Source organism: Caretta caretta, chromosome 1, assembly GCF_965140235.1.
Source record: "Caretta caretta isolate rCarCar2 chromosome 1, rCarCar1.hap1, whole genome shotgun sequence".
Classification (NCBI taxonomy): Eukaryota; Metazoa; Chordata; order Testudines; family Cheloniidae; genus Caretta; species Caretta caretta.
In genome coordinates this window covers 200,326,457-200,345,314 of record NC_134206.1, presented here as the reverse complement: position 1 = coordinate 200,345,314, position 18,858 = coordinate 200,326,457, and the positions used below count along the sequence as shown (strand labels likewise).

The 18,858-nt window shown below is 47.3% G+C and overlaps 1 protein-coding gene across 1 annotated transcript; it reads left to right on the top strand.

Annotated features, from left to right (window-relative positions):
• The first annotated feature begins 10,698 nt into the window (after positions 1-10,698).
• Positions 10,699-12,499, top strand: LOC125620934 (uncharacterized). The gene is made up of 2 exons (XM_048817214.2): positions 10,699-11,314; positions 11,903-12,499. Exons 1-2 carry the CDS (start codon positions 10,759-10,761, stop codon positions 12,442-12,444), a joined length of 1,098 nt encoding a protein of 365 aa, XP_048673171.2. The 5' UTR covers positions 10,699-10,758; the 3' UTR covers positions 12,445-12,499.
• The last annotated feature ends 6,359 nt before the right edge of the window (positions 12,500-18,858 follow it).

Below are 18,858 nucleotides of genomic sequence, written 5' to 3'. Positions count from 1 at the left end.
CTGAGCCCCATCCTGCATCCAAACTCCCTCCTGGGGCCCACACCCTGCACCCCCTCCTGCCCCCAGCCTCCTGTCACAGCCTTGAGCCCCCTCCTTCACCCCAAACCCCTCATCCCCAGCCCCCACCCCAGAGCCCACACCCCCAGCCCTCACCCTCTCCCACACTTCAGCCCCCTACCCCAGCCCATAGCCCATTCCTGTCTTCTGAACCCCTCGGCTGCAGCCCAGAGCCCTCTCCTTCACTTCAAACCCCTCATCCCTGGCCCCACCCCAGAGCCTGCACCCCAGCCAGAGCCCTCACCTCCACCCACACCCCAACCCCCCACCCCAGCCCAGTGAAAGTGAGTGACTGTGGGGGAGAATAAGCTATGGTGGGGGGGTATAGAGAAGGGGGCAGGGTCTCAGAGAAGGGGTGGGATGGGGCGGGGCCTCAGGGAAGGGGCGTGGCAGGGGGCATGGCAAGGGTGTTCAGTTTTCTGTGATTAGAAAGTTGGCAACCCTAGAAACAGGCCCAGGGTGCAGCCTGTCTTTGTTGCCCTTGGGAGCTTGAACCACATGTGAGAATCAGCTAGAGCCCAAAGGGAAGGAGGCTCCCTCCTCAGTGACAGAGGAGCTGATGCCAGAGGGCACTGGGGCTGTCTGTTTGCTGACAGAGGGGACCGTTGCTGACAAAGATGATTGATTATTACTCGTAAAGGCATTGTTTTGATTTCTGGGTGAATTCCTGTCTCCCCAATGGCTGCAGGTGGGGTGTAGACGAGGGAGTTTGGTGCTGGCTACCAGCTGAGGGGAGCCCTAGTATGCCAGTCTTCTTTATATGGGGAGTACGGTTCTTTGCTTGCTGTTTCTCCTCTGCCTCCATCACAGTTGCCCTCCTGACCCAGACAGTTAGCTGCAAAAAAACCCACCAACACCACTCTCTTCACAAACTGAAAGCTCTCTTCTGAACTTGCCTGCACACTGCCATCTCGATGCCACCCCCACCACACCCCACAGATGTAACACCACCCCACCGTCTACGCGCCACCAAACAAACTTCCCGCATCCCATCTCACCACACACTTCACTCCCTGAAGAAATCTATTTTCCAAGCCAATAGGCTGCTGTGATCTTTAAACCTCACGCATTTCACTTTTTGTGCGGGTGTTATCAACTGTTTTCCCTGCTGTGCCCACAGCTTCTCTTTCAGCCCGGTTCTGTCATCCCATGGAAACAGATGCTTCCTGACATTCGCCACCAGTCCACACAGAACTCCTGCCTATTTACCACCTCGTAAAGAGACAGAAAATAGGTGTCGATATTCTAGATGAAGTATAGTGATGATGCGAGGAAACTGAAATCCTCCATCAATCCATAGCACTTGTACAACATGAGGAACTGCAGTGTGAGGCCTCCCACCAGTGGACCATAAGCATGACATGGAGGGACCATTTCTTGGGGAGGGGGAAGGTTAGTTTTGTCTCTATGGCTTTTTCAATCCTTGGCCTCTTGGCTGCAACTATCAGTAACAGTGCTATCACTGCTAATTCTGATTCTCTATAACCCCATTACCTTAGCGTCTGAGCCCTTCGCAATCTTTAGTGTATTTATCATCCCAGCACCTTGGGAGGTAGGGAAGTGCTATTATTTCCATTTTGGAGATGGAAAACAGAGAGACTAAGTAACGTGCCCAAGATTTCACATGAAGTTTGCAGTGGAGCAGGAAACTGAGGCGGGTTTTCCCAAGTCACAGGTTAGCACTCTAACCACTGGACCATCCGTCCTTCTCTGCTGTACACACCTTTCCATTTAGAACCGATCAACAGCCACACGTTCATTTCACATAGGCCATTATAAAACAATCAGATGGCGATGACTTTCCCTCAGGATTGATCTGGGTGAGATGCCATGCAACAACCTAGAAGTGAAAGGCCTTGTTTCTCATTCCCAAGGCCCTGAGCCACCCAGTCCCCTCTAACATATCCTTTCTTGGCTCTTTGTCAGGAGAATGACTTATGGAACAGTAGAACACTTGAATCCATAAATCACTGTAAGGCTGGCTGGGAATCTCATGGTACAGGAAATAACATTTCACGTGGAAATGAATAAATCATTGCTACCTGCAAATGATCTGAAATGCTATCCTCTACCTTTTTGTCTGGATGAATATTTTGCTGTTGATTGGCTGGCTCAGAAAAGCTGCATTTTTCTCACAATGTTGACAATAATGCTAGCAAGAAAACCTTGCACTTTGCAGACCCTTTTCTGCTAAAAATAGAGGTGACTGAAACAAACAATGTAGTTCTGTATGTAAAATATGTGTGTATAAAGCTGAGAAATCTATGCTAAGCTTCCAAATCATTCACTGGAGGAGGGTTCAAATAGCCTGGACAACTGGGTTTCAGACTGAGAGACAGCACGGAAACTGCCACTGGTGAAAATCTCACCATGGCACTGGACAGAAGACAAGCATTTCTGAATGCAGACCAGACATTATCAATCACAGAGTTCCGATGATTAGAATACAAATCTCCCTCCTCTCAGACAGATCCCAGAGAAGCATGACAGCAGCTTGATGAGCCTTCTCACATAGAGTCTTGCAAGGTTTAGCGTGTCTAATCTCCTAGTCAAAATATGAGCCCTTTTGGAGAGGACATGATAAGCCACCACATGCTATAAAGCTAATCACATGCTTCCCATGTCTGGCTTTATTATTTCTTTCTCAGCGGATCTAGTCAAAGCCATTTTCCAGATGTCCTGGTAGGTCATGGCCATCTGTCAGACCACCTCTCTCCCCATGTACCATCACAGCAGTTGAGCTCCTTAGAAGAACTTGAGCTAACAGCTCTAAGATTTCAGTATCTAGGAGCTAGTGGCAGGGCATACGCTTAGTGGAGGGCCCTTAACTCTGGAATTTGCCTCCCTCAATGGTCCAGCAGAACCTAGATCTCCAGGGCACCATGCAAGGCTCTTCTCTCAATAACTTGCCTGAGCTGAGCTTGGGTGTCATTTTGCTTTTGGTTTCTGATAAGAGGAAAACATTTGGCTGCTTTTATTAGGCTATGTATATGTGCCCTGAGAGACTGAAGCCTTCTGCTCTCGTACAGAGTGGATACAGTGCCAACTGCAGCAATGCAAGCTTCCCCAATGCTGCTCCTCTTCCAACAAGTAAGATTTATCCCACAGCGAGGGGGAAAAACCGTACAGGCCATGTCTCGACTTGCAACATGTGGACCCATAGTTCCCCACTATTGCTGCTCTAGGGTTGGGAGCAGTGGTGGAGTGTGGAGTGTAGATAGGGAATAGGCATTTTTACCACCATGTCTCCGAATAGGAGACAAGAAAGCCTGTTCCTGCCTCCTCTATAGCCTCTGCCATTGCTATCGCAAGTGCAACAGCACTGGTGGAAAACACCACTTTCAGTTTTTCCTAGGGTGAGGGAGGAATTCATTCTCCAGGCCCATTCACTCCTTGGCCTTTCTCCTGAGACTTCCAGCAAAAGAGTAAATAGTACCAGCTGCAGCAGAGGGTAGCTGTCTACAAAGTCAGGCTCCAGAAGTAGGAACTGGACCAGCAGCTCCGATGGAATTCCTATCTGCCTCTTGCCAACACCTGCACTCAATCACAATTCTAACTGTAAAGAACAAAGTGACAGAAAGACCTTTCCAGCTGCTGATCAGTGTTCCAGACACACCAGGGATTGTTGCTGAGGATTAAAGTAATAGGGCTGTGTCATAAATATAAAGGGAAGGCTAACCACCTTTAAATCTCTCCTGGCCAGAGGAAAAAACCCTTTCACCTGTAAAGGGTTAAGAAGCTAAAGATAACCTCGCTGGCACCTGACCAAAATGACCAATGAGGAGACAAGATACTTTCAAAGCTGGAGGGGGGGAAAACAAAGGGTTCTCTCTGTCTTTGTGTTTTTTCTTTTGCCGGGACCAGAGCAGGAATGTAGGTCAAAACCCCTGTAAAGGGTTAATAAGCAATCTAGTTAGATATGCGTTAGATTCTGTTTTGTTTAAATGGCTGATAAAATAAGTTGTGCTGAATGGAATGTATATTCCTGTTTTTGTGTCTTTTTGTAACTTAAGGTTTAGCCTAGAGGGATCTCTATGTTTTGAATCGGATTACCCTGTAAGGTATTTACCATCCTGATTTTACAGAGGTGATTCTTTTACTTTTTCTTCAATTAAAATTCTTCTTTTAAGAACCTGATTGCTTTTTCCTTGTTCTTAAGATCCAAGGGTTTGGGTCTGTGTTCACCTATGCAAATTGGTGAGGATTTTTATCAAGCCTTCCCCAGGAAAGGGAGTGTAGGGCTTGGGGGGATTTTGGGGGCAAAGACATTTCCAAGCAGGCTCTCTACCAGTTATATTTTGTTAGACGCTTGGTGGTGGCAGCAATAAAGTCCAGGGACAAAAGGTAAAATAGTTTGTACCTTGGGGAAGTTTTAACCTAAGCTGGTAAAAATAAGCTTAGGGGGTTTTTCATGCAAGTCCCCTCATCTGTACCCTAGAGTTCAGAGTGGGGAAGGAACCTTGACAGGCTGGCTGCAGGAGACCATATTGGAGTGATATTTGTTTCCACAGTGAGAATGAGAGAAATCCAGGTTACTTGGCTGCACTAACATCTTGAAAGGTGTTGATTAAAAATCAACCTGTTACAGACCTAGAACCCCAGGGATTTTACATGAAATGTGATTGATTAACCAATATACCTTATTTGGCTTTTATCACTCTCTGGGTATTTTAGGGTATGTCTACACTGGAATCAGAGGTGTGACTGCAGTACATGTAGATCTACCCAGGCGAGTTTTGATCTACTATCTCAAACACACCCAGAGTGCCTGGCAGGTTGTACAGCCCGGGCTGCTGCAGGTTCACTGCTGTGGTTGTACCCAAGCTAGCTTGGGTACATCTACACATGCTGCAGTCACATGTCCAGGGATTTTCCTACACCCCCCTCCCCCGAATTTCCCCAACACCCCCTTCAGTTACATTGTAGTGTTGCCAATTGAGTCATTGGTTAGAAATTGGAATTGCAATTGAAACAATACATGCTTTAAAAGTATATGAGAAAATACTTGTACCTGAGAAAGCATAATGGGTTTGAAAAGTATGACCAAAGACTAGCTTCCTCATACAGCTGTTATTTATGACAATGTCAGCACATTTGTTTCGGCTATATTGGCCTACTTAAAAATGTCAAATTATGATTTGTAGGCAAGGTCTGAATGAGCTCTCCCCTGACAGCTAGCGATGAGCCAGTGGTGGGGGGAGAGGCTTCAGGACCAGACCGTATTTACATGAACTCACCTACACTGCCTAGGTATCCAGCAGACAGAGCTGTGCTGCCCAAGTGATGATTTTGGCTGGTGTTGGGTTACAAATCACTTTAGTATTGAATGTGGGGGGTCATGGAATGTTGTTATCCTTATTGTATGAGTAAAGGGCAGCAGAACTGTACTTAGCCTGCCTGATGAGGGGGTTTCCCTCAGTGCTTAATTTGAGCTAGGGCTTGCCAGGGCTGAGCCCCGGCACCTCTAGACTGGGCAGTTCATAGCCCTGTGACCTCTGGGCTTGCCACATCAGTTATAAAAGTAACAACCTTGCTTCAGCCCCGGCACCTCTTTCATTACAAATTAAGCACTGATCACCCTCAACTGAACTGTACTCCCTAAGCAGGAGGTTTGGGTGCCATATCCTAGTGAAGAGAGAGAGAGGGAGGGTGGGGCACAGGTGTTTTGCTTGATGGTGTGGGCTCTGCCTAAGAGTCACAGGCACTATTTGATCTGCCTCTCTCTCTCTCCTGTTTAGAGCTAGAGCTGATTAGGCTCCAGAGAGAGTCTTTTGGTTTGTTAAGTGACCGCTAGAGCTGAAATCACTCATAACCAGATCTAAGTGCTTAGACCTGCTGTAGGAGAGTGTTTCTGTGAAAGAGACAGCCCAGCCTGTATTAGCAGTGAGGTTCCCCCACTGAGAGCTGAAATCACTGAGACCTGGGTGGAACCTCAAGAGAGTGACTCACAGAGGTCACAGTGGCAGCTGACTGTCTAGAAGCATGCAGTGAAACAGTGAAAAACTTAGCAGTTGAAACAGTGAAGAACTCGCTCAACATATTCAGAAAATACATGGCTTGATGCAAATAGGCATCAAGTATTAAGTCATTGCGTATGTTATCTTGATGTCCACAGTAGGCCAGTAGATGCATTCTAGATATTCAGATATAGAAGACACATCAGCTGCATCTGCGACTGTGACGGGTTGGATCACAGAAACCCCCTGGGAATTGCCACGTGATGTGCCAAGACTACTTCTGCCCCTGCTTTCCCTGCCCTCCCAGCTTGGGACTTTAGTGCCCTGCCTGGTTTGAGCCAGACCCGCTAGTCTGCTGCAAACCCAGATCCAAGTCTGAACCACATCCCCTAACAGCTGTGGGCTTAACTGAAAGCAGCTTACAGAAGTGTGCTTGTCTTTGAAACTCAGATGCCCAACTCCCAATGGGGTCCAAACCCTAAATAAATCAGTTTTACCCTATATAAAGCTTATACGGGGTAAATTCATAAATTGTTCACTCTCTATAACACTAATAGAGAGATACGCACAGCTGTTTGCCCCCCCAAAGTATTAATACATACTCTGGGTTAATTAATAAGTAAAAAGTGATTTTATTAAGTACAGAAAGTAGGATTTAAGTGGTTCCAAGTAGTAACAGACAGAACAAAGTGAATTACCAACCAAAATAAAATAAAACCCGCCAGTCTATGTCTAATAAAACTGAATATAGACAAAACCTCACCAGTCCCAGTAAGCTTCCTTTTACAGACTAATCTCCTTTTAGTCTAGGTCCAGCAATCACTCACACCCCCTGTAGTTACTGTCTTTTGTTCCAGTTTCTTTCAGGTATCCTTGGGGGTGGAGAGGCTCTCTCCTTAGCCAGCTGAAGACAAAATGAAGGGGTCTCCCAAAGGCTTAAATAGACTTTCTTTTGTGGGTGGAGACCCCCTCCTCTCTCCTATGCAAAATCCAGCTCCAAGATGGAGTTCTAGAGTCACCTGGGCAAGTCACATGTCCATGCATGACTACATGGTATCTTGAATGTCTCCAGGAAGACTTCTTGTGTGGATTGGAGCCTTCCAAGATGCATTGTTACTTAAGTGCTTCTTAACTGGGTACTTAACTTTGCGGATTCCTTTCTCCAGGAACTGACCAAATGCTCTACTAAGGTTATTTAGAAATCAAGCCAGTACACGGCCAATATTCATAACTTTGAAAACAAAAATGATACATGCATACAAATAGGATTAATAGATTCAGTAGATCATAACCTTTACATAGATATGTTACACGGCATATGTAGCATAGAACATATTCCAGTTATGTCATATATATTCATAAGCATATTTCCATAAAGCCCTATGAGGGGCACCATCACAGTGACATCTTAGAAGAGTTAAATGCTTGTAAATTGAACCTCAAACAGATGGCTGCTTGTACATTTGGTGTAACCCTAATCTCTCCTGTACACACTGCAGAGGCCATCTACAACATCTAGCACTAGTACGAGCTGCAGAATCTTCAAATAACATTAAAAAGCCATAAATTTAATGGGTTTGTTATACTCTTTCTTCAGCAAGAGTCCAAAAGGACTGAACATCTTGGAAAGAAATAGAAGATACACTGGCACTTAAGTTCAAATAAATCCAACCTGGGAAAACCTGCTGGCTTTCTCATGAGTGATCCTTAGCTGTTGGCTGTTGTCTTAAAATTACTGCAATGGTTATTACTGGCTTTGGAAAGTATCTACCAAGATAAGATAGATCTAAGTAGTGAGGCTGGCGAACTACTTTTGTTACTAAGTTCAGAGAAGACTATTACCTTTCTCTCTCTTGTAAGTCTACTGTTGAAACCACTTGGGTCATTAAACAATGCCATCCAGGCATCTGCTACAACAGTAGTAGATCTTTGTCCAGCAATAGAAGCTACCCTTGGATCAATCAGAGAGATATCCATTGAAAACGTACTGGAAGAAGCAAAGGTTTCAGAGTAACAGCCGGGTTAGTCTGTATTCGCAAAAAGAAAAGGAGTACTTGTGGCACCTTAGAGACTAACCAATTTATTTGAGCATAAGCTTTCATGAGCTACAGCTCACTTCATCGGATGCATACTGTGGAAAATACAGAAGATGTTTTTATACACACAAATATCCCACTCTCCTGCTGGTAATAGCTTATGTAAAGCCCACCTTGATTATCATACACATTGTAAGGAGAGTGATCACTTTACATAAGCTATTACCAGCAGGAGAGTGGGGTGGGGGAAGAGAAAATCTTTTGTAGTGATTAACACCCATTTTTTCATGCTTTGTGTGTATAAAAAGATCTTTTGTACTTTCCACAGTATGCATCCAATGAAGTGAGCTGTAGCTCACGAAAGCTTATGCTCAAATAAATTGGTTAGTCTCTAAGGTGCCACAAGTACTCCTTTTCTTTTTGGAAGAAGCAAAGACTTCAGTCTAGAAGTTGACTAATTAAGGCACTTATATTGACTCCTTAAGTGAAGAGGACAAGAAGTGTTTGTTAAGCCAGCTGAAAAAGTACAGACTTGATTCTTACAAATTTACAGTAGCAATTTCTATTCAACCTCTACGTAGCTTTTACAGTTGCCTGTCTTATAAAACACCAACAGTTGAGTGGAGTGGGGCACTACCAGCAATGGGGCTGCTATGTGCTCAGGACAGAACAGAGAATTTTGAACATTTTTAAAGTGGAATATCAAACAACAAACGAATGAAGATTTAAATTCAACTTCTTCATTATCATCACTAGTGGTTCGACCCAATCTTTGTGCTGTGTTTCCTGGGATGAAAGAAGTAGGAATTCATCTCTTGCTACTCCCAGTCACAACAGCTACAGTTGAGCATTCTTTTTCCTCACTGAACAGAATTTTGTGTTCTGGAAGAAGTTGCCTTCTGCCTGATCGTGAGCATATCATGAAGGACTGGAAGTACCGGACACACAAGAAGACACCAAAGAGTTGTGCAAAATTACAAGAAACCAAGAAGGATGTAGATGTACTGCTTCATAGTAGGCTTCAGTAGCCAACTTTAATTGCTGTGATGATTTTAAAACACTAGTTAAATCTAATAAAATGGTCGTGAAACATTTTTCAGTGTTTACTATGGTGCCATACAGCCTACCTTTGCCCTCATGGTCTCAACCCTCATTGGCCCTCACACACACCTGTATATTTGAACACTCCCCCCCTAATTTCAATTCCTGGGGAAAACACTGTACATGTCTGATTGCCCTGTAAACATACCCTCAGTGATGAATGGCCCAATCCTACATACTAGCAGGTGTAATGCCATGAGCATTGGTTTCAACACAATTATGTGCAGTGGTGAACACAACAGTCAGTTGTAAGTGTCTGCAGGATTAGAACCCAAGAAGTCTTCCCAGATCATCAGTAGGATGTGAAAAGTTACTCCCACAGCCCATTCAGCATCAGACCTCTCTAAATCTGAGCTACAGTTGCGGCTCTTGACCTGCAAAGCAGTCACCCAGGCTGCTGTGGCCATCACTTTGCTGCAGATGCAGCTTGCAGATTGTGCAAAGCAGTATAGTTAAAGTGTTTCAAAAAGCATTAAATTAGCTTTTCTTTAAAAAACTAAACAAAACAACCCAACCACACAGAATCTCAGCCGCAATCAAATAAGGGTCACAGCCTTGAGCCAGGGGTGAAGAGCCTTGTAGCAGTCCTGGGAGTCCTTGTGCCTCAGAGACACCCTCACGGAGTCACAAACCTTCTCCTGTTTTCTCCTTTCTTCAGCAGGGTAGTTTTCTGCTAGCCAGGTCTAGCAGCATGTTACAACATCCCTAGCACTAGCTCAGCTGTGCTGGCCAGGAAGTAGGAGAAGGGTGTCAAGGCTTTGTCTCTTCTCTTCCGGTTCTCTGTCTACCTGCTCCAATGACAAAGTCAGAGGCAGCATAGCCCCACTTACACCTGCATGCCCAGATCCAGTGTCCAGGTAGTCCGTGTAGGGTCACAAGGAGGTTTGAACAGGAATTATTTTGGGGAAGTCCTGTGCTCTGTGTTGTCCAGGAGGTCAGACTAGATAAGCACAGTGGTCCCTTCTGGCCTGAGAATCAATGAATCTATAACTCTCCCTTATTCCCCTGCCTGGGCTCAGAAAGACAACAGTCTAGCCCTATCCATATAGCCTTTTGACCCTGAACGTTTGGGATGCTGAGTGAGAATAACCTTATGCCATACTAGTCTAACCTAATTCCTCTTCCAAAGCTTTTTGCAAGATTTTGAACAAGAGTCTTATAGCAGCTTGCTCTTTTATGAGATTCCTACAGTACAAATTTCACAGGAACGTTTCAAAATAAAGGAAAAGGGAAGTAAAATGCCTTCACTAACTCTTGGTCTACACTAGGACTTTAGGTCGAATTTAGCAGCGTTAAATCGATGTAAACCTGCACCCGTCCACACAATGAAGCCCTTTATTTCGACTTAAAGGGCTCTTAAAATCGATTTCCTTACTCCACCCCTGACAAGTGGATTAGCGCTTAAATCGACGTTGCCGGCTCGAATTTGGGGTACTGTGGACACAATTCGATGGTATTGGCCTCCGGGAGCTATCCCAGAGTGCTCCATTATGACCGCTCTGGACAGCACTCTCAACTCACATGCACTGGCCAGGTAGACAGGAAAAGAACCGCGAACTTTTGAATCTCATTTCCTGTTTGGCCAGCGTGGCAAGCTGCAGGTGACCATGATGGAGTCCCAGAATCGCAAAAGAGCTCCAGCATGGACCGAACGGGAGGTACGGGATCTGATCGCTGTTTGGGGAGAGGAATCCGTGCTATCAGAACTCCGTTCCAGTTTTCGAAATGCCAAAACCTTTGTGAAAATCTCCCAGGGCATGAAGGACAGAGGCCATAACAGGGACCCGAAGCAGTGCCGCGTGAAACTGAAGGAGCTGAGGCAAGCCTACCAGAAAACCAGAGAGGCGAACAGCCGCTCCGGGTCAGAGCCCCAAACATGCCGCTTCTATGATGAGCTGCATGCCATTTTAGGGGGTTCAGCCACCACTACCCCAGCCGTGTTGTTTGACTCCTTCAATGGAGATGGAGGCAATACGGAAGCAGGTTTTGGGGACGAAGAAGATGATGATGAGGAGGAGGTTGTAAATAGCTCACAGCAAGCAAGCAGAGAAACCGGTTTTCCCGACAGCCAGGAACTGTTTCTCACCCTAGACCTGGAGCCAGTACCCCCCAAACCCACCCAAGGCTGCCTCCTGGACCCAGCAGGCGGAGAAGGGACCTCTGGTGAGTGTACCTTTTAAAATGCTATACATGGTTTAAAAGCAAGCATGTGAAAGGATTACTTTGTCCTGGCATTTGCGGTTCTCCTAGATGTAGTCCTAAAGCCTTTGCAAAAGGTTTCTGGGGAGGGCAGCCTTATTGCGTCCTTCATGGTAGGACACTTTACCACTCCAGGCCAGTAACACGTACTCAGGAATCACTGTAGAACAAAGCATTGCAGTGTATGTTTGCTGGCATTCAAACAACATCCGTTCTTTATCTCTCTGTGTTATCCTCAGGAGAGTGAGATATAATTCATGGTCACCTGGTTGAAATAGAGTGCTTTTCTTCAGGGGACACTCAGAGGAGCCCATTCCTGCTGGGCTGTTTGCCTGTGGCTAAACAGAAATGTTCCCCGCTGTTAGCCACAGGGAAGGGGGAAGGTTGAGGGGGTAGTCACGCGGTGGGAGGAGGCAAAATGCGACCTTGTAACGAAAGCACATGTGCTATGTATGCAATGTTAACAGCAAGGTTTACCCTGAAAGAGTGTAGCCACTGTTTTATAAAATGTGTCTTTTTAAATACCGCTGTCCCTTTTTTTTTCTCCACCAGCTGCATGTGTTTCAATGATCACAGGATCTTCTCCTTCCCAGAGGCTAGTGAAGCTTAGAAAGAAAAAAAAACGCACTCGTGATGAAATGTTCTCCGAGCTCATGCTGTCCTCTCACACTAACAGAGCACAGACGAATGCGTGGAGGCAAATAATGTCAGAGTGCAGGAAAGCACAAAATGACCGGGAGGAGAGGTGGCGGGCTGAAGAGAGTAAGTGGCGGGCTGAAGAGAGTAAGTGGCGGGCTGAAGACAGGGCTGAAGCTCAAATGTGGCGGCAGCGTGATGAGAGGAGGCAGGATTCAATGCTGAGGCTGCTGCAGGACCAAACCAGTATGCTCCAGTGTATGGTTGAGCTGCAGCAAAGGCAGCTGGAGCACAGACTGCCACTGCAGCCCCTCTGTAACCAACCGCCCTCCTCCCCAAGTTCCATAGCCTCCACACCCAGACGCCCAAGAACGCGGTGGGGGGGCCTCCGGCCAACCAGCAACTCCACCTCAGAGGATTGCCCAAAAAAAAGAAGGCTGTCATTCAATAAATTTTAAAGTTGTAAACTTTTAAAGTGCTGTGCTTAAAGTGCTGTGTGGCATTTTCCTTCCCTCCTCCACCACCCCTCCTGGGCTACCTTGGTAGTCATCCCCCTATTTGTGTGATGAATGAATAAAGAATGCATGAATGTGAAGCAACAATGACTTTATTGCCTCTGCAAGCGGTGATTGAAGGGAGGAGGGGCGGGTGGTTAGCTTACAGGGACGTAGAGTGATCCAAGGGGCGGGGGGTTTCATCAAGGAGAAACAAACAGAACTTTCACACCGTAGCCTGGCCAGTCATGAAACTGGTTTTCAAAGCTTCTCTGATGCGTACCGCGCCCTCCTGTGCTCTTCTAACCGCCCTGGTGTCTGGCTGCGCGTAACCAGCAGCCAGGCGATTTGCCTCAACCTCCCACCCCGCCATAAACGTCTCCCCCTTACTCTCACAGATATTGTGGAGCACACAGCAAGCAGTAATAACAGTGGGAATATTGGTTTTGCTGAGGTCTAAGCGAGTCAGTAAACTGCGCCAGCGCGCCTTTAAACGTCCAAATGCACATTCTACCACCATTCTGCACTTGCTCAGCCTGTAGTTGAACAGCTCCTGACTACTGTCCAGGCTGCCTGTGTATGGCTTCATGAGCCATGGCATTAAGGGGTAGGCTGGGTCCCCAAGGATAACTATAGGCATTTCAACATCCCCAACAGTTATTTTCTGGTCTGGGAATAAAGTCCCTTCCTGCAGCTTTTGAAACAGACCAGAGTTCTTGAAGATGCGAGCATCATGCACCTTTCCCGGCCATCCCACGTTGATGTTGGTGAAACGTCCCTTGTGATCCACCAGAGCTTGCAGCACTATCGAAAAGTACCCCTTGCGGTTTATGTACTTGGCGGCTTGGTGCTCCGGTGCCAAGATAGGGATATGGGTTCCGTCTATAGCCCCACCACAGTTAGGGAATCCCATTGCAGCAAAGCCATCCACTATGACCTGCACATTTCCCAGGGTCACTACCCTTGATATCAGTAGATCTTTGATTGCGTGGGCTACTTGCATCACAGCAGCCCCCACAGTAGATTTGCCCACTCCAAATTGATTCCCAACTGACCGGTAGCTGTCTGGCGTTGCAAGCTTCCACAGGGCTATCGCCACTCGGTTCTCAACTGTGAGGGCTGCTCTCATCTTGGTATTCATGCGCCTCAGGGCAGGGGAAAGCAAGTCACAAAGTTCCATGAAAGTGCCCTTACGCATGCGAAAGTTTCGCAGCCACTGGGAATCGTCCCAGACCTGCAACGCTATGCGATCCCACCAGTCTGTGCTTGTTTCCCGAGCCCAGAATCGGCGTTCCACAGCATGAACCTGCCCCATTAGCACCATGATGCATGCATTGGCAGGGCCCATGCTTTCAGAGAAATCTGTGTCCATGTCCTGATCACTCACGTGACCGCGCTGACGTCGCCTCCTCGCCCGGTATCGCTTTGCCAGGTTCTGGTGCTGCATATACTGCTGGATAATGCGTGTGGTGTTTAATGTGCTCCTAATTGCCAAAGTGAGCTGAGCGGCCTCCATGCTTGCCTTGGTATGGCGTCCGCACAGAAAAAAGGCGCGGAACGATTGTCTGCCATTGCTCTGACGGAGGGAGGGGCGACTGATGACATGGCTTACAGGGTTGGCTTCAGGGAGCTAAAATCAACAAAGGGGGTGTCTGTACATCAAGGAGTATTTCAGGCAGGACTTCACCGAGGGTTCCAATAAGAAATGGTGCACCTAAGTTATCGTTCTTATTGGAACAAGGAGGTTAGCCTGGCCTCTGATTGATACATGGCTAGATTTACCTCGCTGCACCTTCTCTGTGAGTGACTGCAGTGTGACCTAGAGGAATGAGTCCCCTAGACAGGGGAGGAGGCAAATGAGTACAAAACAAATCTGGTCTATTTCTTGTTTTGACCCACTCCATCTATCTTTTACATCTTTGGCTGGCAGCAGACGGTGCAGAAGGACTGCATGCCATCCACATCTCATGGCTGCTCGGCAGAAGATGGTACAGTACGACTGCTAGCCATCCTCATCTCTTGCCTGCCTGTCAGAAGATGATACAATACGACTACTAGCAATCCTCATCTCTTGCCTGCCTGGCAGAAGATGGTACAATACGACTGCTAGCAGTCCGTATCGCCTGCCCACTCACCATAAGACGGTTCAATAGGACTGACTGCAGGACTAAAGAGAATGACCTGGTCAAGTCACTCCAAATTTAGTCCCTGCGCCCATGTCTGCCCAGGCGCTCCCAGCCGACGTGGCCAGGAGCACCTCGGACACGACGAGGACGACTACCAGTCGTATTGCACCGTCTGCTGCCAGAAGGCAATGGGTTGCTGCTACTGTGCAGCAAAGCCGTACCACGTCTGCCAGCACTCAGGAGACATAGGGTGACGGTTAGCTGAGCGGGCTCCATGCTTGCCGTGGTATGGCTTCTGCACAGGTAACTCAGGAAAAAAGGCGCGAAATGATTGTCTGCCCTTGCTTTCACGGAGGGAGGGAGGGAACGGGGGCCTGACGATACGTACCCAGAACCACCCGCGACAATGTTTTAGCCCCATCAGAGTGCTCCATTGTGACTGCTCTGGACAGCACTCTCAGATGCCCGATTGTTTGCCGTTGCTCTGACGCCGGGAGGGGCGACTGAGGACACGGCTTACAGGGTTGGCTTCAGGGAGCTAAAATCAACAAAGTGGGTGGCTTTACATCAAGGAGTATTTCAGGCAGGACTTCATGGAGGGTTCCAATAAGAAATGGTGCACCTAAGTTATTGTCCTTATTGGAACAAGAAGGTTAGCCTGGCCTCTGATTGATACATGGCTAGATTTACCTCGCTGCACCTTCTCTGTGAGTGACTGCAGTGTGACCTAGAAGAATGAGTCCCCTAGACAGGGGAGGGGGGGAAGCAAATGAGTAAAAAACAAATCTGGTCTATTTCTTGTTTTGATCCACTCCATCTATCTTTTCCATCTTTGGCTGGCTGCAGACGGTGCAGAAGGACTGCATGCCATCCGCATCTCATGGCTGCTCGGCAGAAGATGGTACAGTACGACTGCTAGCAGTCCGTATCGCCTGCCCGCTCACCATAAGACGGTTCAATAGGACTGACTGCAGGACTAAAGAGAATGACCTGGTCAAGTCACTCCAAATTTAGTCCCTGCGCCCATGTCTGCCCAGGCGCTCCCGGCCGACGTGGCCAGGAGCACCTCGGACATGACGATGACGGCTACCAGTCGTACTGTACCGTCTGCTGCCACAAGGCAAGGGGTTGCTGCTACTGTGTAGCAATGCCGTACCGCATCTGCCAGCACCCAGGAGACATAGGGTGACCGTTACCTGAGCAGGCTCCATGCTTGCCGTGGTATGGCGTCTGCACAGGTAACTCAGGAAAAAAGGCGCGAAATGATTGTCTGCCCTTGCTTTCACGGAGGGAGGGAGGGAACGGGGGCCTGACGATATGTACCCAGAACCACCCGTGACAATGTTTTAGCCCCATCAGGCATTGGGATCTGAACCCAGAATTCCAATGGGCAGCGGAGACTGCGGGAACTATGGGATAGCTATCTACAGTGCAATGCTCCGGAAGTCGACTCTAGCCTCGGTACTGTGGAAGCGCTCCGCCGAGTTAATGCACTTAATGCACTTAGAGCATTTTCTGTGGGGACACACACACTCGAATATATAAAACCGATTTCTAAAAAACCGACTTCTATCAATTCGACCTTATTCCGTAGTGTAGACATACCCTAAATGTTTACTAAAGAATACAGTCCAGTTGCAGTCTACAGGTTTTCTGGAGTCCTTCCAATACCAAGCAGTTGCAACAGTACAACGGCATAAAAACCACAGGTAAATACTATTAATCCATAATGATCCAGACTAGTTAGGTGAGGCTGTGGGGACCCTAAACTTGCAACCCCCCCCCCAAATCCTGCCCCTTTGGGTAAAGCTTTTCTATTTTTTCTTCCTGAATTCAAGAAGTGGTCCCCTTTAAAGAAAAGAGACAAAAAAGAAAGAGGCTTCCTAAAGATCGGGCCGAATCCTTAGCTGGTGTAATTCCATTGGTTTCAATGCCAATTTACACCAAATGAGGAACTGGACAAATCCCTTTGATTGGTTTCTCAGCTGAATCAGGCTCTAACCTACACAAAGGACCCCCTCAGTATTGTCCCTTTATAAAATGCATGCAAGCTGCAAATGATGGATGTAGGACACACACACACCCCCTTGAATATGTGTGAGCAAAAAGTAAGCGACTTCCTATTTTCTGAGAAAACAATTAGACATACTGGGGACTCCTGGGGACTTTTCTTCTTAGAAACGAACTATATTAAGGGCCAGGTTTTCAAAACTGCTCAAGCTCCCTTTCAGGCACCTACATGAAGTGGCCAGGTTTACAAGAATGCTCAGCACCCAGCAACTCTCATTGTCCTCAGTGGGAGCAGCTGGGTATTGGGCTCTTTTGAAAATCTGGCCCTGAATGTTCTGTATGACATCGAGGTAAACCCATGTCAGCATCTGGTGACACCATTCAGGCAAAACTTGGGGAAAGGGTCACTAATTATGGGTGCCTCCATTTGTGGATGTCCACCCAGAAATGCCAGGGGCCTGATTTTCAGAGGTGCGGAGCACCTGTAACTCCAGTTTGAAATCAATCTGAGTTGAGGTGCTCCGCACCGGTCAGGAGCATCAGACCTCAGATCAGTGACTGAATGTATATTACCCTCTGACAGCTGTTGAGGGGCCTACATGATCTAGGCTGGTGTCAGTCCAGTTCCTAGAGACCACATCACAGCTCACCTGTATGCTGCCAAGCTCAGCGCAGCAGACAAGGCCTGAGCCTTGACTGAACTAGTATGCCCTCCCCAGAAGAAGTCCCTGCCGGGCAAGACTAAGACACACTGCCTGCTGCTGTCTTGTGGAGAGAGAACGTCAGCTCCATGACTGCCAAGAGGGTGTCCTTCACCCTACACTCACCTATAAATTAGAAGGAAAAGCAAGTGGTTGCCAAGTGGGATGAACTGTGCCCTATGGCTCCAAGAGACAGTGTTTGGGTTGGAAGTTAATTTGGTAAGCCAGGTAATTGTCCAGAAGGATGGCCCAGTCTCATCTGATCATCTATCTGAATCTTTAGATGCCTAGATACCTCTGTAAACCTGGACCTGGGGCCCTTTGGGTTTGATCCTGCGAAATGCTGAGTACTCGCACTTCAGTGGGAATTGAGGAGCACAGCTCCTTGCAGGATTGGGCTCTTGGAGGCAGCTCTGTTACACATATTTCAGAATAACAGCCCCATGAAAATACAGGAACATAGGGTCTCCCCACCAATGAATCTGTCCATCTGATGTGGTTCTCGCCACTAGCACTACCCAAAACCTGAGGCTTCAGAAGAAAGTAAAGTCCCCCACCTCCCCATAATACACCTAGCCAATGTTGTTTGATGGTGTGTGTGTGGTGGGATTGGGATGGGGGGAAGGGAGGGAGAATTGCTTCCTGATTCCTGCAGGTAATCAGTCTGTGCCCTGGAGTCGGTGGTTTGAGTGCCCTTATCACCACCTTAGGCTAGGTCTACATTAGGAGCATGTTGCTGGTGTAGCTGTACTGGTGCACGCTACCAGCAGGGCACTCTTAGCACGGACACAGACTATAAAAGTAAAATCTATGTTTTTTCTGGCATAGTTTATTCCAACCCCTTCAAGCAAAATAAACTATACCGGCAAAAGTGCTGTTTTGCCAGAATAGCTGCATCTACACCACAGGTGTTTCCCAGCTCAGCTATGTCTGTCCCAGATCACACCTCATCATATCGCTATACTAGCAAAAGTGTGTAGTGTAGACCTGGCCTTAGACTGCAGTGCTACAGGAATTATTTGTGGCAATAAAATATCCAGACCTTTTAAAAAATCTACCCCGAGTGTTTGACGACCCACAGTGTTTGTGCATTCCACAGGCTGATTACACACCGTGTTAGGAAACATCTTCCTCTTATGAGAGTTTGACCCAATCCAAAACGTCACAAATTTGAACACCCGTTTACCTGGCTCCAAACTTCCCAACTAGCCTCCACCTCTAAAATGAGCCATGGCAAAACCTGAGATCCAAACAAACCCTGAACTTCATGACTGAGGCCTATCTCCTTTGTTGGTATGTTTCTCACTGAACTTATAGAATCACAGAATATCAGGGTTGAAAGAGACCTCAGGAGGTCATCTAGTCCAACTCCCTGCTCAAAGCAGGACCAATCCCCAACTAAATCATCCCAGCCAGGGCTTTATCAAGCCAGGCCTTAAAAACCTCTAAGGATGGAGATTTCACCACCTCCCTAGGTAACCCATTCTGCCCTTTAATGCATTCAACATTCCCCTTGTTTTCATTCTATTGGGCAGACTGAT

Bases quoted from the DNA above. Each gene is read 5' to 3' on its own strand.
- LOC125620934 (XM_048817214.2), top strand. From the start codon at position 10,759: ATGATGGAGTCCCAGAATCGCAAAAGAGCTCCAGCATGGACCGAACGG. The intron at 11,315-11,902 runs GTGAGTGTACCT...TTTCTCCACCAG, and splicing joins AGGCGGAGAAGGGACCTCTG to CTGCATGTGTTTCAATGATC.